Source organism: Eptesicus fuscus, chromosome 2 (genome assembly GCF_027574615.1).
Source record: "Eptesicus fuscus isolate TK198812 chromosome 2, DD_ASM_mEF_20220401, whole genome shotgun sequence".
Taxonomy (NCBI): Eukaryota; Metazoa; Chordata; class Mammalia; order Chiroptera; family Vespertilionidae; genus Eptesicus; species Eptesicus fuscus.
Window position 1 is genome coordinate 110,270,478 of NC_072474.1, and position 26,528 is coordinate 110,297,005.

The following is a 26,528-nucleotide window of genomic DNA, read 5'->3' on the forward strand; positions in this document are numbered from 1 at the left end:
AAACCCAAGAGGGTAAGATCATAAAAGGTCTTGTACTCCAAACCAGGGTGTTTGGACTCTTTCCTGAAAACAATAGGGAACTACCAAAGGATTGTTTTCCTTTTAACTTTTTAAGCATCAGAATTACTTTTCCTTATTACTAATTTAATGGTTTATTGTAGAAAAAATTGATAAAGAAGAATGGAAACACTTGAAAGTGAATCATACTTCAAGAGATTGTTAACTTACTTCTTGAGAATGTTGTTCTTTCTTGTAATTGGATATATTTTTGTAGTCAGACATTTTAATAATAACTCTAGTCAGATCAGATTGTTTCCTCTCTTTTATAATTTTCTTTTGTGTTCCAATTATAGAAATACATATGTAAGTCCATATAGACTTGTGCTTTTTGTCATTTTAATGGACACATGGTATTTAGTGGCTGTATGGATGTGCCATCATTTCTTTAATAGTGTTTCATCCTTGGGTGTTCCAATTGCTTCCACATGCTGGAATTATAAAGAACCCTGGGATGAACATTTTCCTCACCACATCTTAGCATGAATATTTCCTTACAATACATTCTGAGACATGGAAGGATATACTTTCTTTAAGGAATTTCATGTACATTGCCAAATTACTGCCCAGTAGAGTTGTGTAAATTAACTGTCCTACCAGCTGATGTTGAAGCTACTTATTTTATCCTAGAGCCTAAGCAGGAGATGGCAGTTAATTTCTGATAAATTACAACATTGTTCCAAGAAAGTGACAAAGATGGTGAGATTATGAGGAATGGGATGTCAAATGTGGGCAATTGCTATCTTAGGGGAGGGGATGGTAGCATCTTCAAATATTCAAGAAACCACCATGTGGAAGAAGGGCTGACCTTGTTCTGTGTAGTCCCCAATGACACAGCTAGGATCAATGAGTATAAGTTCTAGAAATAAGTCTGCCTTCATATCAATTTAACCCTAAAATATGCAAGTGACTAATCTTGGAACGATGTCTCTATTTGGGATCTGTGTCCTATAGAGAAGGGGAAAAACAACAACTCTACAATAAAACATTTTATTTTCTTTGAAACCATGGTGCCCTCTGGGCTAGTTAATACTTGTGGTTTTTAGATATAAACCAAGCTGATGGGAATTGACTGGAGCCCTTACAGGCTGAGTTCAAATGCATATTTTGGGTCTGATACATAAGTGCATGAATGACTTTTAGATGCAGTCAGTACGTGTCATTTGCAGATTCTGCATTTGAAAATTCACCCATTTTCTGATCTTTATTTGAAACCCCCAAATCAATATCCATGGTACTTTCTCAATCATTTAAGGGTAAGCATAGAACTGCAAAAACTCTGGGTGGCCACCATGCACAGTTCCAGTTGAGGTCAAACAAGGCAATGCTTTGCCTTCTTTCAGCTCTCAGGCTACAAACAAGTATCCTTTTTACAGTCTGTGTAGTGCCACATGTTTTGTACTGTTTGGATTTGGTTGGTGATTTTGCTGTTTAAAGTGGCTCCCAACCATAGAAGTGGTATCTAGAGGTCCGACGTGTGAGAAGGCTGTGAGACTGTGTGCTGTGCCTTATGGAGAAAAATAGGTGTATTAGGTAAGTTTCAATCAGATACGAATTCTAGTCCTGCTGGCTATGAGTTCAATGTTACTGAGTCAACAATATGCATGAAATAAAGTGTCTTTAACATGTAAAACAAGGTTATATAATGACCAATTGTTGAAAGTGCTGTCACCAGAGGCTTGCAGGACCCTGATCCCATACTTTCCTTAGGAAGAATGGTTTAGTGTTTGCTTATTCACTCTTTGGAATGACTCTAAATAGAACAGAACTACTGTGAATAGCAAGAATTGACTGTATGTGCTTTTAAATGACTGATGGATTACTTTTGCTCAGGGAACCCAACTCTCAAATGCCTGGTCACCTGCCTTGATCCCAAAGCACTGGCTGTTCAAAGGATGACTGACCCTCCAAGTGGGGACCACCTGAAGGCCTATTCAGCAGGCCAGACCATTGCTTTTACCAGCCAGATCCTTGATGGACGAGGCCAAACACAAGCATGTCAGGGTTCCATTGGCTGCAGAGATGAGGCACGTCTAACCACATTGCCCTGTCTTGTGATGGGTCATTTAAATGTATATCCTCTAATAGTCAGGACCCACATATTTTATATTTTATCCTTCTAAACACAGAGCGCAGTTCTGAGTGGCATGAAAACCATTCTGGATGGTAAGGAGCAGGCACAAAAAGGGAACCTTAATTGAGCCTGAACAATAACTATCATAGCCTTGCTGATGTGGTTCAGTGGTTGAGTGTAGACCCAGGAACCAGGAGGTCACAGGTTTGATTCCAGGTCAGTGCACATGTCCAGGTTTCAGGCTCAATCCCCAGTAGGAGGTGTGCAGGAGGTGGCCAATCAATGTTTCTCTCTGTCTTAGGGCATCTCCCAGTCCGTCACATCCTCTGCATCACCTGCTTGGCTCTGGAGACATTGATTTGATCTTGTTCTCCACTGTGTCAGCTCCTTCCTCTGAGTATGATTCTGTCATCTACATATGTTCACCTGATCCTCATGGGTTTTATTACTATTCTGTTGCTGAATGAATTTACTCAACACCAAATGGCTAAATGAACTGAGATTCAATTCAGTTCTCCAGCCCCTTTTCCATACAGCCTCCTGGAAATTTTACAACTTGTAAACTGTTATCCCCACAAAGCAAGGACTGGTTAGGACATTTCTCAGGCACTAATTTTTGGAGATTGCTCTGAGGAAAGCAAGAATCCAGGGGTGTGGGAAGGTCAGACATGAGCTAAGGCAGGAGCAGGGGCAGACAATATTTCTATGGGAAATCTTTCCTTAAGTACAAACAGAGTCTAATTGAGCCCTTCACATTTTGTCATTTCTGCTTAAGAGCTATCATTTAAATTTGTGCCCACAGTATGGGAACAATTCCTTAAGAGGCAAGCACATTCATTTCCCCAGTGCTTTCCCCTCATCTCCTGTTTCCTAAGGTCTATATGCCTATAGCAGGGGAGGGAGACTCCTTATCTGTGGGCTCAGTCTCTGCTGAAAGATTTCCTGGAATTCACTCAAAGGCCACTGGATTTACATATTGAAAATTAACCCATTATGCAGAGCACAAGCAGCCCAAAGATGCCTGCTTCATCCAAACAGGACCCAGCAGAGCCCAAGTGGCACATGGGACCTCGAGGAGTGTGGCCTTCGTGATGTACTGGAATTCCAGGGAGGAAAGTCTCCCAGTCCCCTCACTTCCGGTCCCTCCCCGACCCTGTGTCCAGCATCATCCTTCTGAAACTCTGTTTCCAATGGCTCTCTCACTCAGAGTCTTTGATGGCTTTCTTTTTCCTTGAAAAGAAAGTCAAAATGACCTCCCCTGTTTTCTGAGTTCTTCGCAGTTTGAACTCTTATCCAACCTTCACCTAACTTTTTATCTCATTGCTTTCCTTCCAGAACATTCTTCTCTGAGCAAGTGGGGATGCTGGGTCTTCACTGAGGACTCCATATGTGAGTCTTTTCCTTCTGTTCTCTCCACTGGATATGGGTCCTCTCATTCCTTAGAGATTTCTGTCCAAGTTTCTCTCCTTTGAAGTCTGAGACTTCTGGGCTGAAAATCTCCCTGGATGGAGGGATTTCAATGAGGATTAAGTGCACATACCAACATCTGTGTAGGAGGAGCGGGTGATGATACTTCTTCACCAGATCCTCGGATATTGGGATGGACCTTGACTAAAGCTTTAGACTAGCATGAAACATCAGCTTCCAATTTCCTAGGGTGGGAATGGATACAGGGCCCATAGAGTCCTTGTATAATCTACTTCTCTTATTATGTTTCAAGATTCATTTATTCATTGACTCAAATGCATTTTGAACAAAGAGTAGTTTCAGCCTCATTCTCTGACAGGTACTCAACCTGCCCCTTGCCCTGCTGTTCTGTTCATTCATCATCTTCAGCTCTTCTTCGTTTCTTGGTGAATGGAGATAATACCTACCTCAAGGGGCAATTGGAGGACTGAATGAGATCATGAGTGTCCACTCCCTAGGTAGGACATATGGCACATAGCAGACACAGAGGGCGCTCAGCAAATGCCTCACCTGTCCTATCTTCTGATGATGTTTGTAATCCATTAGAGCCGTCATTGCAAACACCCTGGACCATTTCAGTGAGAGACACAAAATGTCTTTGAGGTGTTCCTGTCTTATCAGCACATCACATGGATTCTTTCAAACTGTTTGTGTGACTATCTTTTGAAGAAAGTCTGAAAATAGGAGCCGAAAGAAAAATACTCAGCTGATTCTCCTTTTTATGGGCATGTTGGCAATTTGTCTGTCCAAACTAAACAGTCTCTGTTTTGGTCTTACCCAAGTTTGTTCTAAAAAAATTGAAAACTTGTCCTGGAATGAACTTACTGGCCAGTTTCTTTTAAGATAAAATTTTAAAATATATTTTTTTTAAGAAGCAGCACAAAATGTCACTGGCTCTTTCATGCAGACATTGCACCAGCAATTTCTAAGCCTTTTGATTGGGAGGGAAAGCAGTGTTTCGCTCACTCCTTTATCTGGGTGCAAAGAATAACTAGTAATAATATCTACAGATAGAAGCCCAAATGGAAACCATCTATTTGACACAGATTATGTAGCTATTTGGAACTGATTTTAATGTTTTTATTAGATTTCATTCTCCTCTAAGCTAATATTCTAGAAATCAAAGCAGACCTCTGGACCTGGATGTACTAGGAGGAAAATATGCTTGCAAATGGATACTAATCAGTTTTCAGGGGCAATCAAGGGATGTGGAAAACCAGTTTCAGGAAGATAAGAAGGGCAAACGACCTGGAGCTGGCCACATGACGGGACAGGCAGAGGTCAGCAAGGACCGCGTGTCCAGTGAAGGAGGAAGGAGTAGGCAGATGGCAGAGAGGGACAGTGTGGAGAGTGGCTGGTCTTGTCCAAACCCCACTGCACCTGAGCGTGCAGCTCAGAACAAAGCATTTTCAAATTAGTGTCAGTGTGGGCAATCCCAATTTCTGGCTTCTCCTCCATCACTTTCTTGGGCATCGGTGGCAATGATGACAAAGACCTCATGCCTGCCCCTTTCAAATATATTTTTATTGATTTCAGAGAGGAAGGGAGAAGGAGAGAGAGCTAGAAACATCAATGATGACAGAGAATCATTGATCGGCTGCCTCCTGCATGTCCCCTACTGAGGATAGAGCCTGCAACCCAGGCATATGCCCCGAGCAGGAATCAAAACATGCCCTCCTAGTTCATACGCCAAAACTCAACCACTGAGCCATGCCAGCCAGGCCCACTCCTTTAAAAAATGCTTTGCACCTTGCTGAAGCCTTTGCAACCCAAAGTAGGAGCTGCAGCCTTTGGTACATTTTTACTTTTTCATTCATTTCATTCAGGCCTTGGTGCTGGGACATGACCTGTCAGAGAACAGTTTTTGTCATTCAGCAGGTTTTGATGGAAGCATGCAGCTCTTTGAGGATTCAATTTGTGCTTTATCTGGAGGCACCGTGACAGGGTGAAAAGACTGTGGGTTTGGGGTCATGCAGGTCCAGGTCTGAATCCTGGTTTTGCCACTACTGACACTGAGCAAACCCCCGAACCTCTGTAAATCTCATCTCATCTGAAAAGTTTCCTCTCCCATTTTATAGGATTTTGTGAGGATTAAGAGAGGTAATCAAATGGCATATTTGACACAGAGCAGAACACTTAACAAATGGCAATTAAAATAAAATGAGAAGTGAGATGCAAACAGAGAGGGTATTTGGTCAAGATACTGTCATGGATCTGATATAATCAAGATACTTTTTCTCACTATTTTCCCACATGTAAATTACAAGTATTCAAGATATGGTGGGCTCACCTTTGGTTCAAATATGTTTAGGTCTCCCACATTCTTTAAATATATTATTGTGCTTTTGCTAACCTCTCAAGCTACCTTCCTCACTCTCCCCTTCCAGGTTATACATTTGTTGAAGGATTCAGCCATGCCTGCTGTGGATTCATCCTCGCCATCCATCCTTCCTTTCACAGCCTAATTTCTATTCCACAAGTCTCCTGAAAGTCCTCTTAGAGCAGCAAAAAGACTGGTGGGCCACAATAATTTTTAAAACATGCAATACCTGGCTCTTTAGTCAGGGGCACTGACCTGTTTTCCCTTAGAGTGTCAAATAAAAAATGACAACAGCCAACACAATAGTAGCCATCCAGTGTGAATGAATAAAAAGTATGCCTCTTTCTTTTTGTCAGATGGGCAAAAAATAGGATATAGTTTTTGATGTGCCACAGAACTTTAGTAATTAGTTTATGTTCCACAAGATGTAAAAGGTTGAAAATTGCTGCTCTGGAGTCTAGAAAGCCATCGACATGCTCACACACTGCATGAGGCATATGGCCTTGTCAACTCTGTGGCTTTTCACCCCATTAGCCACCACTTCCTCTAAAATAGCAATTCTCAACCACTGCATGTTAGAATGATGTTAGGGGGTGGTGTTACAAAATTATTTATGCCTGGATTCCACCACCAGAGAGTCTGATGTAATGGTCTAGGGTGCAACCTGGGCTTTGAGATTTTTCAAAGCCCCTTTGTTGCTGATTTAAGAGCCCTAAGGTTGACAACCACTGCTAAGACTCTCTCTCTCCTTGGTTTATATAATATTGCAAAGCTTTGTTTCTCCCACTTGCCAAACACATCTGAATCTCTTTTGGGGTCTTACTCAAATCCTGCTTAGAATGCAGTTTTATGTAGTAAAGGATGCAAGCGTTGCAATTAAGGTAAGTTATAGTTGGAATTGTTGGCTTATGGCATTATTAAAGGAATTCTGCAATTCTTGGTTAATCAGAAAGCTAACTGAATGCAGGTTCAAGGTACCGTTGGCTGGCTGTGTATGGGGAAAGGGAGAAGGAAAGAAGGAAGGATCTGATGCTTTTTGATCCAAACAACTTAATAACCCTGTATTTCTAATGCTTTCTCTTCCATTGTGTTTCATCAGAAGTAGGAATATTAATCTTAGTGATGGTTGATTGAGCACCATATTATAACCTCACATGTATGTATTGCATGCATATATTATAACTTCAATGAGATGGAAACTATTAGCCTCATTTAACAGCACAGAAATGAAGATGGGGAGAGTTTAGTTGTTCAAGGACACAAGCCTACAAAATGACAGAGCTGCAGTTTTAACTCAGGTCAGATCCTCTCTGGATTAGAATCTTAAGTAATTGATGCCAAATGTTGGGGAATTGCTCCAGAAGTCCTATTTGAGGGAGATATTGAAATACTCGAAATTAGTCTTGTAACTCCCTTCAGTGTTCCTCTCCCCAGGGCAGGACCCTGCACTCTTTCTTCCTGTGCTTTGGTTTTAATACTTCTCATTTCTGGTTACCTGAGCCATCTCTAGTTCAGCTTGACAAGGGCCTTATTGATGTGGGTGTCCAGACTAAGATAACAGTGAGAATGTTAGGCACTGACCAGTTATCAAATGCATTCTGGGAGGATGGCTGGGTCAGTAACAGAACAATATTTGTGATGGTGGCTAGATTTCTATGTTCAAGAGAAGATGCTGGAAATCAAAGGCTAGGTTTTCATTGAAAAGGAGTGGCTGGAGATGGAGATGTGGGTTTCTCTGCAGGCCTCAGAGGGAAGGTGACAGGAAAGCGGGAAGAGAACAGTATAAGGAAAGATAAGGAAAATGAGTAACTTTAGAGAATGTAGAAAAGGATTTAAAAAACCCTTTCCTTCCTTCCTTCCTCCCCCTTCTTTTTGTTATCTGCTACCTTTCATCCCAAATCACCTAGCTGTTACTTGAACCTGCATTCAGTAAGCTTTCTGATTAATCAAAATTTCAGATTTCCTTCAACACCATAGCAACGACACCAATTACAAATTGCCTTAATTATAAGATTTGCATTATCCACTGCACAAAACAATGTACTAAACAGGATCTGAGTGAGATTTAATACAGCCCTCGCTAGCCAGGGAGAGAGAAATGCAAACCTGGAAAAAAATGCTGCTAGATGCGAGGAAACAGTTGTTTAAAGCAGGACCTGGGGTGGAGCGAAAGAAAAGGAATTCACAACCGAAGGACTTGTATGCATGCATATAAGCATAACCAATGGACGCAAGACACTGGGTTGGGGGGTGAGGGCAAGTGCCAGCGGGTAGGGAAGGTGGAGGGGGGGGAGGAGACACATGTACTACTATTTTTAATCCCTTAAACAATAAAATAAAAAAAATTAATGGAAAAATATCCTAGGGTGAGGATTAAAAATATATAATAAAAATAATAAATAATAAAAGATGTATGTTAGAGAAATCAAAAGAAAAAAGAAAAGGAATTAATTTCTGGTCCTCCAGCCCTTCATCCTGAGCACATCAGAGAACACACGGGTCACTTTAAATCTGAAAGGCTCTGGGTCTGGCTGCCAGGAGATGAAATTTCACGCTCAATCATAGTAACTAGATGGGGCGTTGTGGTTCACATATTTTGTTCCTCCTCCATCTCAAGGCTTTGATTTTTTTCTTTCCATTTCCACTGCTTCATCTTGCACATTCCTTTGAACTTGCCTGGAACCCTGTGTACAAGGGGAGTGCTGACATTCATGGGGCTTTTACTGTGTGTGGTGCCTCAGTTATCAGAGGCATCTACACTGCAGGGTGTAAAGGTTAAATATAAACAGAGCGAGGATTGTGATGGGAAGGCTTGTGGTGGAGAAGAGGGCAAGAAGAGAAGGAGGAGAGAGGAAAAGACTTTGGAGAAGAGGATGGTTGGAATAAAGGTGCAGGAAAGAGAAGCAGAGGAAGAGAGAAAGGAGAATGTGTGAAGAGAGGGGGTTATAGAAAGGGACACAGGAGAGGTTGTGGAAAATGAAAGAACTTCAGGGTACAAAGATTGGGGTAAAAAGTAGGAAATGGCTGAATGAAGTGGGCCGGGAAGGAAGAGGACTAAGGACAAAGACTGGAAAAGAAGAAAAGGGTAGGAGAGATTGATTCTTTATAGAAGGGTTATGGGGTTATAGGGTTATGGACACTTAACTGTGTCCCCCTCAATTCATATGTTGAAGCCCTAACCCTCATTGTGACTGTATTTGGAGATAGGATCTTCAAGGAGGTAATTGAGGTTAAATGAGGTCATGAGGGTGGTGCCCTATCCAATAGGACTGGTGTCCTTATAAGAAGAGAAAGAAACACCTTCTCTCTCTCTCTCTCTCTCTCTCTCTCTCTCTCTCTCTCTCTCATCTCATGTCAAGTTATAGCTACAAGGTCTCCATCTGCAAACCAAGAAAGGCATTTTTACTAGGAACCAATTCTACAAGCAACTTGATCTTGGACTCACACCCTCAGAACAGTGAGAAAATAAACTTCCATTGCTTAAGCCATCCAGTCTCTGTTATTATTCTGTTATGGCCACCTGAGTGAGCCAATACAAGGGATATGAAGATTTAAAGTAACCAAAAGAACCCAGAAGATCATTTTTCCACTATTTGCCATCTCAGCAGCGAAGGGGGGAGAGTGGGCAATAATATACATCCCAAATTTCTTCCTCTAATTTAACAGATATGAAGGCACTGGCTCTCTTGGCAAGGGGCTAATATATCATGTACAGGTGTGTCACTAGTAACTGAAGGTAAGGCTTTGGGTCTCATTTGTAAAGTAGGGATAAACACAGTACAACCTTTATAGGGGCATTGGGAGAATTAAATGAGGCTTTGCCTACACACATACTTTCTGTGTAGGGAGGGTGCTTTGCTATTAATACTGTGTGTGCATGTGCATGCCATGTTTATTTAGGACATTTTTGGAAGGGAAAGTTCTCTTGAGATTTCCCACACAGCAAGAAAATTTGGACTCTATGTCTTTCTCTAGATTGTATTGAGTTGAACCATATGAAATTGCCATTTCTATAGGTGAAAAATACACAAGTGTTTTAAAAAATAGGAACATTTCACATAAAAATCCAGATACATGGATTTTATTTCAAAATCTTAAGATATGACACTCTTGGGCCACATTTCCTTGGACACAACTAACTGGAGCACTCCACCCCAGGCCCCCAGGGTCTCAGCCACACCCTCATGCAAGGGTTCTGTTAGGTCCTGTAGGATGAGGGTTATAGCCTGGATCTATGGTGATGTGTTGCTGATGATGTACCTTAGAAATGGCTATATATATATTGAGAGGCATTAGCATTAAAACAGCAGTGTAGATTTGAGTTAGCAAGCAAAATCATCTAAAATCCAACATCTGAGGCCCAGGATAATTAAAGTAAACCAGGGAAAGTCATTATGGATTTTGCTTGTCACACCTTTGAGGCATCACAGAAACACTTCCATCTGGAATGAAATTGTTTCCCTGGATGTGTTTACATTCACATGCAAGTCCCTTCCCTGAGCATCTATGTGTGTTCTTTTCTCTTGCTTGTGCTTTTCTTTTAAATCATCTACCAGATGTCAATTTGTCCAGTCCAGTGAGAAAAAAAATCCCCTAAAACAAAGTGGTCTATGGAAATATTAGTTGGCTGTCCAAAAACATCAGGTTCTTCACAACTGGCATTTGTATTTCACCTTCAGGCCTGCATGTTTTATCTTACCTAGTATCTCATTTAATACTACCAATGGGGCCCTAGACGGTTTGGCTCAGTGGATAGAGCATCAGCCTGCAGACCAAAGGGTCCCAGGTTTGATTCCAGTCAAGGCCACGTACCTTGGTTGCAGGCTCCTTCCGGGCCTGGGCCCTGGTTGGGGCTCATGCAGGAGGCAACTAATCGATGTGCTTCTCTCACATCGATGTTTCTCTCTGTCTTTCCCTCTCTCTTCCATTCTACCTAAAAATCAATGGAAAATATCCTTGGGTGAGGATTAATATTTTAAAAAAATGCTACCAATGGGTCCACTGCACTAGGAACAAATCATTCCCATTTCAATGATGGACTCCAGAGGCTCAGAGAATTCAAATAACTTTCCCACACTCACACAGCCAAGAAGGATTAGGGTTGGAACTGGCATACAAGTAGATCAAAATTTCAGATTCTTCATTCTTTTTAGTTAACTACAAAGAAAAGCAGCATCATAGCATGGGTGAAAATAAGCTTTGCTGCAACTAACTTTTTAAAAAAAAATCTGAGTGTCTTAGTTGGCCTTTTTATGAGATGAGCTTATTGGCAATGAAAAGTTAGCTTTAAGGAAAAGAAAGTACTTAAATCAGAGAGAATAATGGTTCCCCTGTAGTCTGGGTGTCAGACAGTATCCAGATTAGCAGTGAGAGCAGCCATAGAAAACACCTGGTTTTCCTTGGGTATCACTAATTGAACTCTACCTTCTTTTCTACTAACCAGAGGTTGGGTTCAGATTCTTTCTCAATAACAGTGTTACTATTCATCCCAGGAAATGGACATGGAGTAAGCAGTAGGGGTGAAGTCATCTGGAATCTGGTGTCCAGGTCTGATGTCCACTTTAAGAGGGGTGTGGCTATTCTTGGTGAACCACACGGTACCCAGGGCAAATTCCTCCCTGCCAGTGTAGGGAGACCCTGGGGAGCTTTGGAAAGGTAGTGGGTGATAGTCTTCTAATATTTAAAACACCAGAAAAAAGAGATGGACTTCATGCTACCTTCGAAAGAAGAACAAGGATCAATGGAAAGACATTAAGAATGGCCAGATTCTGATGGCCAGTTCTGTTTTAATGGAAGGGGCTACCTTGATCAGTATGAGCTTTTTGGTACTGTTGGCATTGAGGCTGGATGTGAGATCTGACATGTAGATAGATCCTAAAAGCCTGTTTGAATAGCATCCCAGCTCAGCCTCAGGGACAAACAGGAATATGATTAACCATTTATCTGACATTTTAAGGGCCTGGCCTATAAATTGTCTTCAGGAAATGAAAGTTTTTGTGAAATCTCCACACTATATTGGAATCACATAAAATTGCCATTTTGTAGGTAATAAAATGGTTGAAGGTCAGCAGTTTTATATAGTTCAATGTAATTCATACAAAGGCAAAGAAATAGACTTGATTCTTTAGACCTGAGTTACACAGAGAAAAGATGCCCAAGAAACTGAGGAGTTCACTGTGGGTAGGTATTGCATTGTTCTGGGTTGAATTATGTCCCCCCCGCCAATACCCAAATTCAAAGTTTCAGCACTTTAGCATATGATTATATTTGAAGATAAGGCCTTTAAAGGGGTGGTAAAGTTAAAGTGAGGCCCTGAGGTGGGCCCTATTCCAATTGGACTGGTGTCCTTATAAGAAGAAGAGATTTTGACACACAAGGAGAAACCAGGGTGTCTGCACAGAGGAAAGACCATGTGAGGGCACAGCAAGAAGGCAGCCATCTACACACTAAGGGGAATGGCCTTGGAAAGAACCAAATCAACCAGCACCTTGGTCTTGGACTTCTAGCCTCTGGCACTGTGAGAAAATTAATTTATGTTGTTTAAGCCACCCAATCTGTGGTATTTGGAATACATGGGTCTATGGATGACTATCAGGGTGAAGGTAGACAAGGAGGGCTGTGAAGAGTCCTCTGAAAGACCATGTCAAGGAATATGGTCTCAATTGTGAAGGAAAAGAGGAGATATAAGTGATACTCAGATACAAATTCCTATGATAAAATGGGTTGATAAATTTAAAGAATCCAATTTCTTAACTATGATTCTATTGATGTCAAATTAGATTTTAGAGTGGAATGGGATATAAATTATTACTTTATAAAATTTATTTTTGTCAAAAAAGGTAAGATTTCCTTCTTTTTTATGGCTGAGTAGTATTCCATTGTGTAAATGTACCATAGCTTTTTGCAACAGCATGGGTTATGCTAAGTGAGATAAACCAGTCAGAGAAAGACAATATGATATGATCTCACTTATATGTGGAATCTAATGTACAAAATAAACTAACAAACAAAATAGAAAGATACTCATAGATACAGAGAACAGACTGACAACTGTCAGAGGGGAGGAGATAGGGGGGCTGGGTGAAAAAGGTGATGGGATTAAACAAAGAAAGAAAAAAACCCTCAGAGACAGACAACAGTATAGTGATTACCAGAGGGAAAGGGAGTAGAGGGAGGTAGAATAGGATGGTTTATTACCCCATGTTATTCATCTGGGAGGCAGCAGGGAGGGAGACTAAATCCTATTTAAAAAAGGAGAGAGAGGTGATGGAAGGAGACTTGACTTGGGGTGGTGAACACACAATACAATATATAGATGATGTATTATAGAGTTGTACACCTGAAAACAGTATGCTTTTATTAACCAATGTCACCCCAATAAATTCAATAACGTTTTATTTTCTAAAAAAAACCCATAATTGTCTAAAAAAGAAACTGAAATAAAAATCACTTGACCAATTTAAGAGAATAAGCTGCTTCAGGAATGTTAGCAATTGGCAAGGATACCAAGAATATCTTAGTGACAACTCTCAAATGTTGGTAGAGTACACCTCTAGGAGGTATTTTAGGGAGGCTACATGAGCTCTGTTTTGCTGTTATTTGTAGAAAAGACCCTGAAAATGCAAATATTTAATACTATTCTGTAATTAGTTTTTCATTAATTAGGACTGACTCCCTCCCCTTGATTTTGAGGCAGAGACAGACAAACAGATAAATTGAGGACAATGGGCGGCTTCTAACATGTTGCGAGTGCCCCACGTTGGGTGCCAGTTGCAAGTGTCCCCCACCCCCACATCCCATGTGGTTCAGGGTTCAGGTTCAGGGTTTGGGTTCTGGAAGAGGCCGCACGCAAATGAAAGAGACTAGTAGAAAATATTAACTTGGGAATATTGGGGGCCAGGCAGGAGCCCAACTCAAAGGGAAAGACTCCACCCCACTCTGGCCTAGCTATCCCTTTTATTAAGACTATGGGATACACCCATAGCCTTTAGGCAGGCAATTCCAATAATAGCCCATCAGCAAGAATTTACATAAAACTAAAAGTGGATGATGCTTTAGCTACCATTGTCTCAACTAAACAGTGGGTGGTTGGCTCTGACCTTTCAGAGCTTAAAGGTTGACCAGCCTTCTGGGTTCCTTGTCCACACCTCTCTGCTAGTGAGGACAATGGGCGGCTTCCAACAATAAATATGTATTGGCATTTGAGCTCCTGTCTAGCTCTGTGGCCTAGGACAAGTCACTTTACCACTCTCTCCTCTTTTAAATCTTCCTCCCTGCTGCCTCCCAGATGAAGTATAAGATGGAGTAATAAACCATCCTATAGGATTATTATGATACAGAGCAGAGGCACACTATGCTCATAGTGAAAAAAAAATCTCTATTTAAAACTGAAAGACTAGTCAAGAGCAGACCTCTGGACTGCTAGGCAGAAAGTAAGGAATCCTTCCAGGGTTCATGTGGCAGATGGAAAGAGTGTGGGTTATGGAGACTGGGACACTAGTTTAAATACCAGTACATGCTCCATCTCCTAACACTCATCGGATCTTAGGTAAGCTACGCACCACTCCTCATCTGAAAAATGGTGATATGGAGCCAGTATACGTAAAGTACTGGCACATGCTAGGTGCTGCTGATCATAAAACACTTCCTCTGGTGGCCAACTGAGCAACTTTGGAGGAGCCATTTCATCAGTTACTGGGGCCCACCTTTCACTGACAATTATTGAATACCTACTGGGTGTGTGAGAGATAACTCTGTGTGTTCTTCATCCCCCAACTGCTTCCAAGAATGTTGCCGGGTCCCTTGTGTGCATCTGTTTCAGGGTTGTGCAGACCAGGAAGCAGAAGTTTCTTGAAAACGTATTTCCTTTTTTTCCCCCCCTGAAAGTTCAAGTCCATGAGTCCATGGGAGAGGGGAAATAAGAGACCTCTGATGGGACATTTCCCACTAGACCTGCAGTGTCTGGCGGTTGGGGATCAGTGCACTTGGGAGAAGTGGAAACACTCACTGGGTGCCTGGCCTGGATGGTGATTCTCAGATCCCAAACAGGGGATCCCACAGACATCAGGGACAGGCAATTTATAAGAATGGTCACAGGTGGTGTGAAGGAAGACCTCACTAGTATTGGTGGTGGTGGGGGTAAGAGCCTGATAATTTCTAAAACTGCATTTTCTGCAGACTTGGCCTCTTGGAATCTGATTCAAGTTAAGTTGAATGAAAGAAAAGAAAGGAATGTGACATTTCTTGCAGACCTGTGTTATTAGATTGGCACTTGCTATAGCTGTAAGTCATTGGAGAACCTAAAGATGAATTAATGTCTACTCTTTAGAACCTTGACACCTATTTGGGGGCAGGATGAGGGCATATGACACCTAATAAATAACTCAGAGCCTGGCAAGACCCTCCATGGTGTGTAAGAATTCTCAGTCAAAAGGGGCAGACAGTTGAAAGATGCAAAAAGCAGCCAGCCAGGTTAATGGATAGGAATTTCTCCTGAAGGGATATATTAAAATACACTCTCTGAAGGGATATATTAAAATACACTCTCTCCATCATTGCATGCCAATATCACAATTTCTAATTGCCACAGCTGTAAACTCATAAAACTTTATAGACCCCAATGTTCTTTTGGAAATATGCCCATTTGATATGAAGGAGAAGTTCAGAAATTGGTGATGGAATAAGAAACTGTAGAGTTAATGATTTCCATCAAATTGCTCACAGGTTTGTCTTCATGGAGTCTGGAGCTGAGAAGGCCCCTAGAGGTCAGCTAGCTCCTCCTGTCCCTTCCATTCCCCAACCCCTCTTATTTTCCAGGGTCAAATCAAAGTTAGCAAGGCCTCAAAGTTGTTGTTTGAAAGACCACTGTGATGGTCACGATCTTGGTGTAGCAGGCTTAGGAGACCGGGCCCAATGGTTACCTCCACCCCTTAATTGCCGTGTGAATAAAGACCAGTGTTATCTCTTGCCTGGACAAATATCACTTCCTAACTGGAGGTTTAGTCTTTGTCCCTTCTAAACGCTGATTAATCATCTTAAATCATTTTTCTAATGAACTGCCGGGGAGTTACTTTCTTGTTTACAAACTTTCAATGATCACTCCATTAAAAAAAATCCAATTTTTGTGGCATTCAATGCTTTCTTATGACATGATTCCAACCAACACCCTGCCCCCACCCCCACACCCCCCATTGCCCTGCAACCAAGTCTTTTGAGCTTATTCCCTTTGCTCTCTATGCTGCACTTTGTTCTGCAAAGGGAAGCTCTCCTGTTCCTCTCTACACTGGTCTCTTTCATGGTTTTGCTAATATTTTCTCACTGCCTGGAATGCTCCTACCACCAATCCTTATCCATCCGTCAAGGCAAATTGCATGTTACCTCCTCTGAGGAGTCTTCCCTGAGCATCAGATGGACCTGAGTTTGAGATCATACTCTGCCACTTACTTCTTAAAAGACTTCAGGTGGTTACTGAATTTCTTTAGGGCTCAGTTTTCTCATCTGTGAAATGGGTAAGTTAACACCCATCTTGTAGCCTTGTAAAGTACACATGGGTTATTCATATTGTAAAGTACTTAGCACAGTTCCTTGTACATGGTAAATAGCAAAGAATGTTACACATTACTCTGATATTTCCAGGGACCCGAGGTCTCCTTTTCTCTGAATTCCCATTCACCTTGAGCCTCTCTTATATTCTTCCTTGTAAATCTGATTTTGCATTTTACATGTTGGAACACATGTTTTATTTTCCCCATTGGAATGATAACTCCTTGAAGGTGAGATCGTGTTTTATTCTGCTGTCCTTTGCAATGTGCTCTATACAGCAGGCCTCTGAACCACAGGCAAAGGCTGACCTTTCGGGTGTGAAACTGCTAATGAGAATTTGCTTTCCTCTCACTATTTCTTCTAAAAGTTGGCAATATTTTTAAAAAGTTAATTTCCTTAGATATGAGAATCCTAGTTGTTGGGCTTCTGTTTCACAGAAATATGGGAAGTCAATTCATGAAGTGGCTTGTAGAGATTAATAAATTTTAATTAAATCTTGGGAAACTTCACGCGCTTGAAGGCCATGTGGCCTGAACTCAATCTCACCATTTTTCAGCACGCATTCCACATTCCATGCATTGTGTGCTACTCCTTGGGAAAAAATGGTTTCACGTTCTAATGAGTTTGTGAAACATTAGATTCTAATGACCCACTCATAAAGAGACAGAGTACACATTAAAAAACAAAAACATGGGAGAACAGATAACTTTCTAGCATGTATAATGATCAAAAAGTTTTGATTATTAGAGCCCCATATGAAGTTACTGAGATAAATTTGAGCAAATTATTTAACCTTTCTGGGCTACAGTTTTCACAAATTATAAAGTAAAGATGACAGTAGAATATCACTAATAATAGCTCCAATAGGTTGTGCATTTTAAATGAAACTATCAAATAAAGTGCCTAGAATAATGCTTGATGCAAAATAAGTGGTCAATAAAAGGCTATAAATTAATTTGTTTTTTATTAGTACAAATAAATGCAAATAGAGTATTCACAAAATAAAATTAAAAGCTAAAATATGTGAGAAGCATGCATATAAGCCTAACCAATGGACACAGATAACAGGGGGGTGAGGGCATGAGTAGGGGGGATGGGGGGACAGCGCCCTGGAAAGGACAGGTCAGGGTTGTAATACCTTAATCAATAAAGAAATTAAAATAAATAAATAAATAAATAAATAAATAAATCCTATCTAATAAAAGAGTAATATGCAAATTGATCACACATCGGCCACACCCACAAACCACACCCACCAGCCAATCAAGAGCAAGTATGCAAATTAACCCAACCAAGATGGCTGCGGCCACGTAGAGAGCAGGAGGCTTGAGTTGTCCCCAAGCTTTCTGCCCGCTCTGGCCTGCCTTGGCCTCCACTCAAGGCTACAACGTTTCAATTACAGAAGATAAATAAATCCCAGATACCAGGGCCTCTGCTTGGGTTGCCAGGGGGCATGGCTGGCCTGCAAACCACCACAGGCCCCTCACCCAGGCTGCCCCATGCCCCAAGGGAACCCCCACCCTGATCCAGGACACTCTTCAGGGCAAACCAGCTGGCCCCCTTCCGTGCACCAGGCTTCTAGCCTATCTAATCCTATCTAATAAAAGAGTAATATGCAAATTGACCATCACTCCAACACACAAGATGCTGCCCCCATGTGGTCAAAGATGGCTGCCCCCATGTGGACACAAGATGGTCACCACAAGATGGCCAGCAGGGGAGGGCAGTTGGGAGGGACCAGGCCTGCAAGGGAGGGCAGTTGTGGGTGATCAGGCCGGCAGGGGAGGGCAGTTGGGAGGGACCAGGCCTGCAAGGGAGGGCAGCTGAGGGCGATCAAGCCTGCAGGGGAGGGAAGTTAGGGGTGACCAGGCCAGCAGAGGAGGGAAGTTGGGGGCGACCAGGTCTGCAGGGAAGGGCAGTTGGGGGGGACCCAGGCCTGCAGGGGAGGGCAGTTAGGGGTGACTAGGCCTATAGGGGAGGGCAGTTAGGGGCAAACAGGATGGCAGGGGAGCAGTTAGGCATCAATCAGGCTGGCAGGGGCATGGTTAGGGGGTGATCAGGCTGGCAGGCAGAAGCGGTTAGGGGCAATCAGGAAGGCAGGCAGGTGAGCAGTTGGGAGACAGCAGTCCTGGATTGTGAGAGGGATGGCCGACTGCCCATTTAGGCCCAATCCTACCGGGATCGGGCCTAAATGGGCAGTCAGACATCCCTCGAGGTCCCAGATTGGAGAGGGTGCAGGCTGGGCTGAGGGACACCCCCCCCGTGCACGAATTTCATGCACCGGGCCTCTAGTAAATAAATAAAATGTCTGAGAAGGCCTGCAGCGAAGAAAGCAGCATTTAATAGCTAATAAGAGCTCACATTCATCGAGCTCTTATATGCCAGATACTCTGATAGCAGACCCTTTGCATGAATTTCTAATTTAATCCTCAAGATGCCCCTAAAAGCATACGTAGAGTTATTATCCTCATTTAACAGATGAAGAAACTGATGCTGGAATGGTTCTGAGCGTGCAGGGCAGTTCAAGGTGGAGCTGTGTTTGAAGTCGGATGTCTGTGACCCCAGACCTAAGTTCTGTTCCACATGGTGCCCAGCTTTCCACATCACACCTTTGGTCATCCTCTTACTAGTGACCCAGGGTGTGCCTTGGGATGCACTTTGGGAAGTAGAGTCTCCATTCCCCCAGTCTGCTTGGTTCATGAGAGCAGCCATGTCTTCCCACCTCTGCGCCATTGCTCATTGGCCTCTGCCTGCACCCTCTTGCCCCTCTTGCCTCTGTCATGATATTTCAACCCTCCTCTAAAATCTATTCAAAGGCACTCTATGAGAAGCTTTCTTTGAAGTCAGCAGGCTGATTTCCAAAGTCCCTCTCTATGCTCTTCTCCACCTACTTCCTACAGGGTTGAGTGCCTTCCTTCTCTCTGTCAAGGGCCAAGTTCAGAGCCTTGTTGAGGTTTATGGCATAACGTGGACACCTCAGGTGAGGGTATCTCTTTCCTAGTCTTTCCAGGGTATGATTTCTGAGCCTGGTCATGGATCACAGGTCCTGGTTCACAGATCTGGGGTATGTGGCAGTAGCGGGCAACCTGGGCTAAGGGGTTTAAACTAAAATCCTTTCCAGTTCAGACAGCATGGCTCCCACACTCCCTGGCAGCTCATTGGTTAACACTCTCCTCCCCCGTCCTCTCTCCCAGCCTCTCCGAGGCGAACAGACATGATTAGGTCGCATGGGGCCTCTCGTCGCAGTCCTTTTTGGGACAACCCTGACCTATCCTTTCCAGGGTGCTCTCCAGGTTTCATCACCAAGCCCCCCAGTGGCTGCGCCTCAGATGAGTCAGCTGGCTTGGGTTTCATTAGCAACTCTAATTGCCTTTTGTTTTCATCCTCATTGGGGCTTCTGAAGGGCCCAGAGGCGGGGCCTGGAGGATCTGGCTTCCAGAGAGGCCGCCAGCCTCCGTGGGAGCCCGAACCCGGGATGGAAAGTCCTCGCTGGGCTCCCCAGCAGTCACGTCATGCCACACTGCGCTTTTCTTGGCCGCACCCATCCCCAGGGCGCACTCAGGCGCCACGTAACCGCTGGCCATCCCAGCTCTCCAGCTGCCTGTGATGAGGTCATGGGGTGGGGTCCCGGAGACCCCCTCCAAATAGGGTGGGGGCTTCCCCAACTGGCCTGGGAATGGCCGAGAGGACGAGAAGGAGGAGATGATATTACTCTTGAATGTCCAACCCACTGCTGCCTCTCTGGATGCCGTATGGCCGGCATGGAGAGAGACAAACAAAGGGAGAGGAGAGAAGACACGGGAAGGAGAACAAGGAACTGATAGGCACACGTCCCTCAGTCCCTCCATTGCCAATGACAGATGGAGAAAGGAACTCACAGTTTCTCTTGACCACCTTGCAATGAGCTGATGGGACTCCCTTTTCTACCATAACGACCTTCTTCTGATCTTATCTCTTTCCTTTCACTGAGACTACAAAAGGCAGGGAAGGCACTATCATCCACCATATGTAATCAGAATTGAATCCAGTTACAGAACAGCCGTCGCTGCAGCAAAGACAGGTAGAGTCCTTCTCAACCCCAGCCCAGGGCCTCCGGGGAGCACCCACGTTCTCACACAGGCCTAACAGGAGTGTCTGCGAGCGTTTCTAGATCGGCGGGGTTTGCAGACTTGGGTTGCTTAGTTGTTCCAAGCCACTCAAACACTGGGTCAGACCCACAGGGCTTTTATGTTGCTGCTTGTGTGTTTCTGCTTGTGAGTACATACGTGCGCGTGGAGGGGTGAGTACGGGCTCTGCTCGCTCACAGCCTGCTGGAAGAATTTGCAGACATCCACAAATATCTAGGATTTTTTTTTTTTTTTCACCTGGAAGTCTGCCTCGAAAAGATGGGAACACTGATAACAGACTTTTTCAGAGAAATTGAAAGAACACATCACACATTTACGTGCCCTTCCTCTTAAAACCACAGGAAACTTCTCATATGGTCAACGCATGGAAAAACAAAGAACATTTTCGCCTCTCTGCTCGCTACCTGCTTCTGAGGCACAATCAAGAAGACAAAGCCACCCCATTCCGATAATAGCACCGTCAGTCAACTCGATTGAATAAACTTGGGAGTTGAACTTTTTTTCTCCCCAAGACATAATAACTGCGAACTCCTCTCAAGTGGTTACAAAGGAAACATCCAATGATTTATTTAACTTTTGAAAAATACATCCTGCAAGACAAGTTTATAAGAAGCCGTAGTAACCGTATTTAAGAGGATTTTTGGAATGTTATTAAACACTTCCAGGGGAAAGATTTCTGAGTTAATAGCAAGATCATAGCGCCGGAAGTTGAGCTGCATATAACCGAATGAGACAATGTAGATACTCTGACCTCGGCAGTATGTTAGCCCATCGCCACACTAGCAAATGCCAAGTGCACCAGAATAGATGTTTTGAAGCGCCGCACACCGTTTCTAAAGCAAACGGCATTTTTCATACAGTCAAAAGATACTTCCCAGAGGTTTGTGCATCAAGCAGAATAGAAAGGAGAAAGCACCACCGCCGAGTTCTCCAGCCTCTGATTCATTTGTTGATATCCTTTCCGCAAGTAGCTGTCTTAAGTTCCTCTGTAAATATTTTTGACAAAGGCCACAGTGAAAACGGGAGCTTACCTTTTCTTGGCATTGCTGACATCACACGTTCCCCCCAAACATGAGGCTTTCTGGCTTTGGTTGTCCCATGAAGTTAGGAACCATTAAAAAATGTACAGCAGAAATACGTGCTTATTATCCAAAGCTGCTTCAAAACAGCATAAAAGATAACTTGATGAAAAAGGAAGCGCTCGTCTGAGCATGAGAACGCGTTTGAAGCTCGGAGCTCATGCTGTTGTAGGAGGTTTTGCAACTGTCTTCCTCAGTTTAAACAGCCTCCTGCTCCTCCCAGGCACTTGCCAGCTCCTGTAATTTAAAGCAACTGCGATCCTTCCCATAATACTCACATTTCAAAGCGCTCAGTATATACTCTCGTTAGGAATGAATAGGAGTGGGTGACGTTCTTCCACAAACCAGACAAGAGGCAAATGAGCAGCAAGGGTTTCAGGTATCCAAACGCGTCTGTTTCCCTCTTTTATCCATGGATCTTCTCATCCTGTTACTTCCAGTTGCTTTTGCCTTTTCAAGTGATGCCTTGAGAACGAATGGCATCACTTCATTGGGAGCAAAAAGTATATAGGAAAGATTATGTCCCAACTCAGGGAACGATGATGCTAGTGAAATTGTGTTTAAACAGCTCTGTGCTATCACGATGATCTCATGCAATGCTCCCCTGTTCGAAAATTTAAAATTAGTATACATTATATTTTCATAAAAGGGGAAAATACCTAAACTGATGTTATTGGTCTTATTTTAACCTTCATCCTGCTTACAGATCACCATCCCCAGAAAGGTTACTTGCTTTGCAGAGTTCATCCACGCAGCTGAATATGTTTTCTGACATTTAGTTTGTAACTGGTGTTACCAGTTTTACTGAAATCACCCTTCCCTAACTGACATTAATCTCTCCCTTTCTCTCTCTCTCTCTCTCTCTCTCTCTCTCTCTCTCTCTCTCTCTCACACACACACACACACACACACTTGTGAATTAAAATTATAGCCAACTTAAAGTGTGGTCAACTGAAATTGGTGATTTAAAATTTTTATAATATATATTTTAATAAAAATTTCAACTACAATCTGCATTCAATACTATTCTGCATCAGTCTCAGATGCACAGCGCAGTGGCCAGTCACACACTCTACAGTGTGGTCCCCAACATGCCAGGCAGCCACCTGGCCCCATACATAAGTCATTACCATATTATTGACTATCTTCAGTATGCTGTAATTTATGTCTCTGTGACTATTCTGTAACTACAAATTTGTAATTCTTAATTCCTTCATCTTTTCTACCCAGTCCCCCAACCTCCCTCCCCTCTGTCAAATGTTAATCTGTTCTACTTTTTTATTTTATTCTTGAGGTTCCATATGTAAAGTGAAATCGTATGGTATTTGTCTTCCTATATTTCAAATCAGGGATTGCTCAGTACATGATAAATAATAAGTGCTCAATAAACACTTACTGAATGAATAAAACAGTGCATAGGTTCAGACCAATCAACTGTTTTGACGATCTTGGTTTGCAGATCTTGCTTCCCACCAGGCAAGGTTAATATGTCAAAGCTTCTACAGGTAGTAAAGGTCAGATAATGTATGCCCTTGTTAGATTTAATGAATGATTATAATATAATGAAATGCTCTAAATGACTCTAGAAAAGATTTATAAAATGAAACCATTTGGTGGAGAAAGTAAATGTTGACACAGGCACAATCTACTAAGTATTCTCACTGTGTACATTTATGTAAACGAGTTATAGCATAAAAAATCCCATTCATCAATTAAAAAGCTATAACTTATTTTTCACTGTGATTTCTGAAGTCACCCAAAGTAACTATTATTCTATGGCCAGAGGATAACACTTCTGATTGAAATAGTGCAAAGAGAAAGAATCTCACACTACAGGGAGCGGTCAGGTTTCAGACTTAATGTGCTGTGAAAGCAGAGACAAAGGTGGAGTTGATTTTTGCTCTGGCTTCTCCTGGGGAGATGTCTGGAGACATAAGCACACATACTGTCCTAGACACGGATCCACCACGCTCCAGTTGTATGACCTCCGATGTGTTACTTCATTTCTATAAGTGTTGGTTTCCTTAGTAGTGAAAGATTTAATGTAGGTATGTTAAAACAACCTATTTACATATATACATAATACTGCATTTACTCAACAAATATTAATTAAGCACCTCATTGTGTATCTGGTACTTCAAAAGACCTATTTATGAGTCACATGATGAACATTGTGACTGGTCATGGACATGGGATCCTGCTCTAACACTAACCTCCACTCAGTGGCATTGGCCTAATAGGAGGTGAGTGGTAAGGAAACTGAGACCAGAGGCTGGGAAGGTGAAAAGCATGCTTTGCAATGGTGAAACGTTCAGTGAAACTGACATCTGTGACAACTTGGAAGGCCGTATGTGCCTCATAACATTGTAGGTCTAGGAGAGGAAGGTGGGGAAGAAATAGTGGTGTGTGTTGGCTACTATCAACAGCACTTGGCAAGGTCTTTCAAGAATGAGATGAGCCTAGAAAAGGAAATGTCTAAATTACAAACAAATAAAAGGGAACACAGAGATAGTACATACATTTGATGGCTTGCAGAAGCCTACTAATTTTTTGGCAGGACTTACATTACTAAAATAGCTATAAGCCTGTACTAAATATGTCTTTCAAGAAGGAAGTGGACCGTTGGCTGCACGAAGGGTCAGCTCCTCAACAAGCACCTCAGAGGTGGGCCAGGGGAGCCTCTCAGGAGGAGGACCTGGTGGCCATAGAGATGATGGGAAAGGGAGTTTCCCAGAAAGCGGAGCCAGCACCCTATCCAGAACCTCCTCCTCCCACAGGGCAGTATGCCTCTACTGTGTCTACCTGGCCACTCGAGGTATCCATGGTGGCTGTGTAGTTCTCATTCTTTCTTTTCATTTTCTGAATGGGAATTTTTATTGTGGTTATCTTACCACTGTTGTACCATTTATATTGTGTGTGTGCATGTGTGCATGAGAGAGAGAGAGAGAAAGAGAGAGAGAGAGAGAGAGAGAGAGAGAGAGAGAGAGAGAGAGAGAGAGAGAGAGAGAACTTGTCCTTTGCTTTATACCTTACTTTCCTTCTAGTTCATAGGTCTCTGGATCAAGAGATGCCAAATCAGACTTACAAGGAAAACTCCACACAGCCCAGAACTCCTGCACTTTGAGCTGCTTGCAGCCACTGCACAGAATTTGACATTGTTTCCTTTGGGGAGAGATCAGTGTGCTCTGTGTTTGGAAAGAGGGAAGGAGATAGATATTTGGTGGCCAGAAGGGTAAACTACAACAGGTGCTTTTTGTGTTTACTGATGTCTACATTGTCCCCACCATTTCCCAGCTTCCCTTGCAGTTCAGTTGACCTTGTGACTGATTTCTGGCCAATGGGATGTAATCAGAAGTTATATAGGGTTAATTCTGGGCTGAGGGGGTGAGGAACTGGTATATCCACTTCACATTCTTTCTCTCTCCTCTGTTCATGTGGCAGGAAGCAAAAAGAGGTGCTGGAGCCCCGTAGTACAAGGAACCTCAAACTCTGAGGGATAAAAATCAGACATTATTGACTAACATACAAACTTATATTGTGACCCCCCACTGAGTGTGGGAGTGTATTTGTCACAGATAGCTAAGTCAATTACTCCACTATAGATAGCTACCTGAAATGATTCTTGGAAGATTAAATTATATGGAAAGAATACAGAACGAACCTGACACAATAAGTGCTCAAAAATGGTAGTTATTTTTATACTAACCATAAATTCCAACTTTTTTTTGCTATAGTACTTCTATAAATTTGTTTATAAATTGTATGCTACCCGACTAAGTAAATTTGAAACCACGGAAATATTAGTGACAAGAATAGCTGTTGAAAGCAAAATTTATTACCCATCTATAAAAAATACATGCATTTGTTACAAAAATTGTCCAATGGGTTACTGTCAAATTTTACAAGCAACCTGCAAAGCAGGGGCTAAAGGAAGTTATAAACTTCAAAGTCCAAGTGAAGTACTTTCCTTAGCATTTAATGAGTGTAAATTCCACTTACCCAAATGTTTGTTGTACTGTGTGTGCAGAAGAAGGCCATGGTCTTGACATTGACCGGTCTAAGCTGCTCAGTACAAATGGGGTAAACATCTCATTAATACTAGCTGAGCACTAATTTTTCTAAAAATTGTCCTCTATTCAGACTCTGTGTTTTTCCTACTGGCTTTGAACTGCTCTAAACAGAGGTACAGAAGGTTCTAGTTCATACATTTTGTTTCTATCTCAGGTATTTTGGGCACTTCCTACTAGAAATGTGGCTTCCTTCATTCCCAAACTCTTTTAAAGGGTTCAGACCCTTTTTTCTTCTACCAATTTAAAGCAACAATGATAATAATTACAAACATTTGTTGAGCATGAACTATGTACTAGGCACGATTTTATGTGCTGTGTAAATATATTAACTATTTTATCTTTTCAACAATCCAATGAGGTAGACACTAACATTATCATCATTTTACAGATGGGATATCTGAAGCACAGAGAGGTTAAGGGACTAGCACAAGGTCACACAGCCAGTAAGTAGCAAAGCTGGGATATAAACATAGTTTGTGTGGTTCTAGTACCTGAACAGTTAAAAGGTGGTTAAAACATGTTCTCCATGCCAAATGAAGAGAACATGCTTATACCATGTATTTTCCTTATCATCATTGCATTTGAGATGATTACAGATTACTTCTGAAACACACTCTAAACTTTTGTGGACAGCAGATTGTTTTTCTTGGAAAATACACACTTCCCCTTTCTGAGTGCAATGATTAAATTTGAACATTTTTCATTTGTAAGCTTTGTGTTCTTACAGTTGACTTTATTTCTTCTCTTGCGTGCATGAAGCAGCCAAGTTTCAAATTGTATCCTGAAACCCAG

The 26,528-nt window shown here is 42.4% G+C and overlaps 1 protein-coding gene across 1 annotated transcript in view; it reads right to left on the reverse strand.

The window, feature by feature from the left end:
- C1QTNF7 (C1q and TNF related 7) overlaps positions 1–21,758 on the reverse strand; it is a 94,406-nt gene extending 72,648 nt beyond the window's left edge. Inside the window, exon 1 of the mRNA XM_008150869.3 lies at positions 21,619–21,758. Within this exon, the coding sequence (XP_008149091.1) occupies positions 21,619–21,640 (22 nt within the window). The 5' untranslated portion in view covers positions 21,641–21,758. The remainder of the gene's footprint in view (positions 1–21,618) is intronic.
- Positions 21,759–26,528: the final 4,770 nt, after the last annotated feature.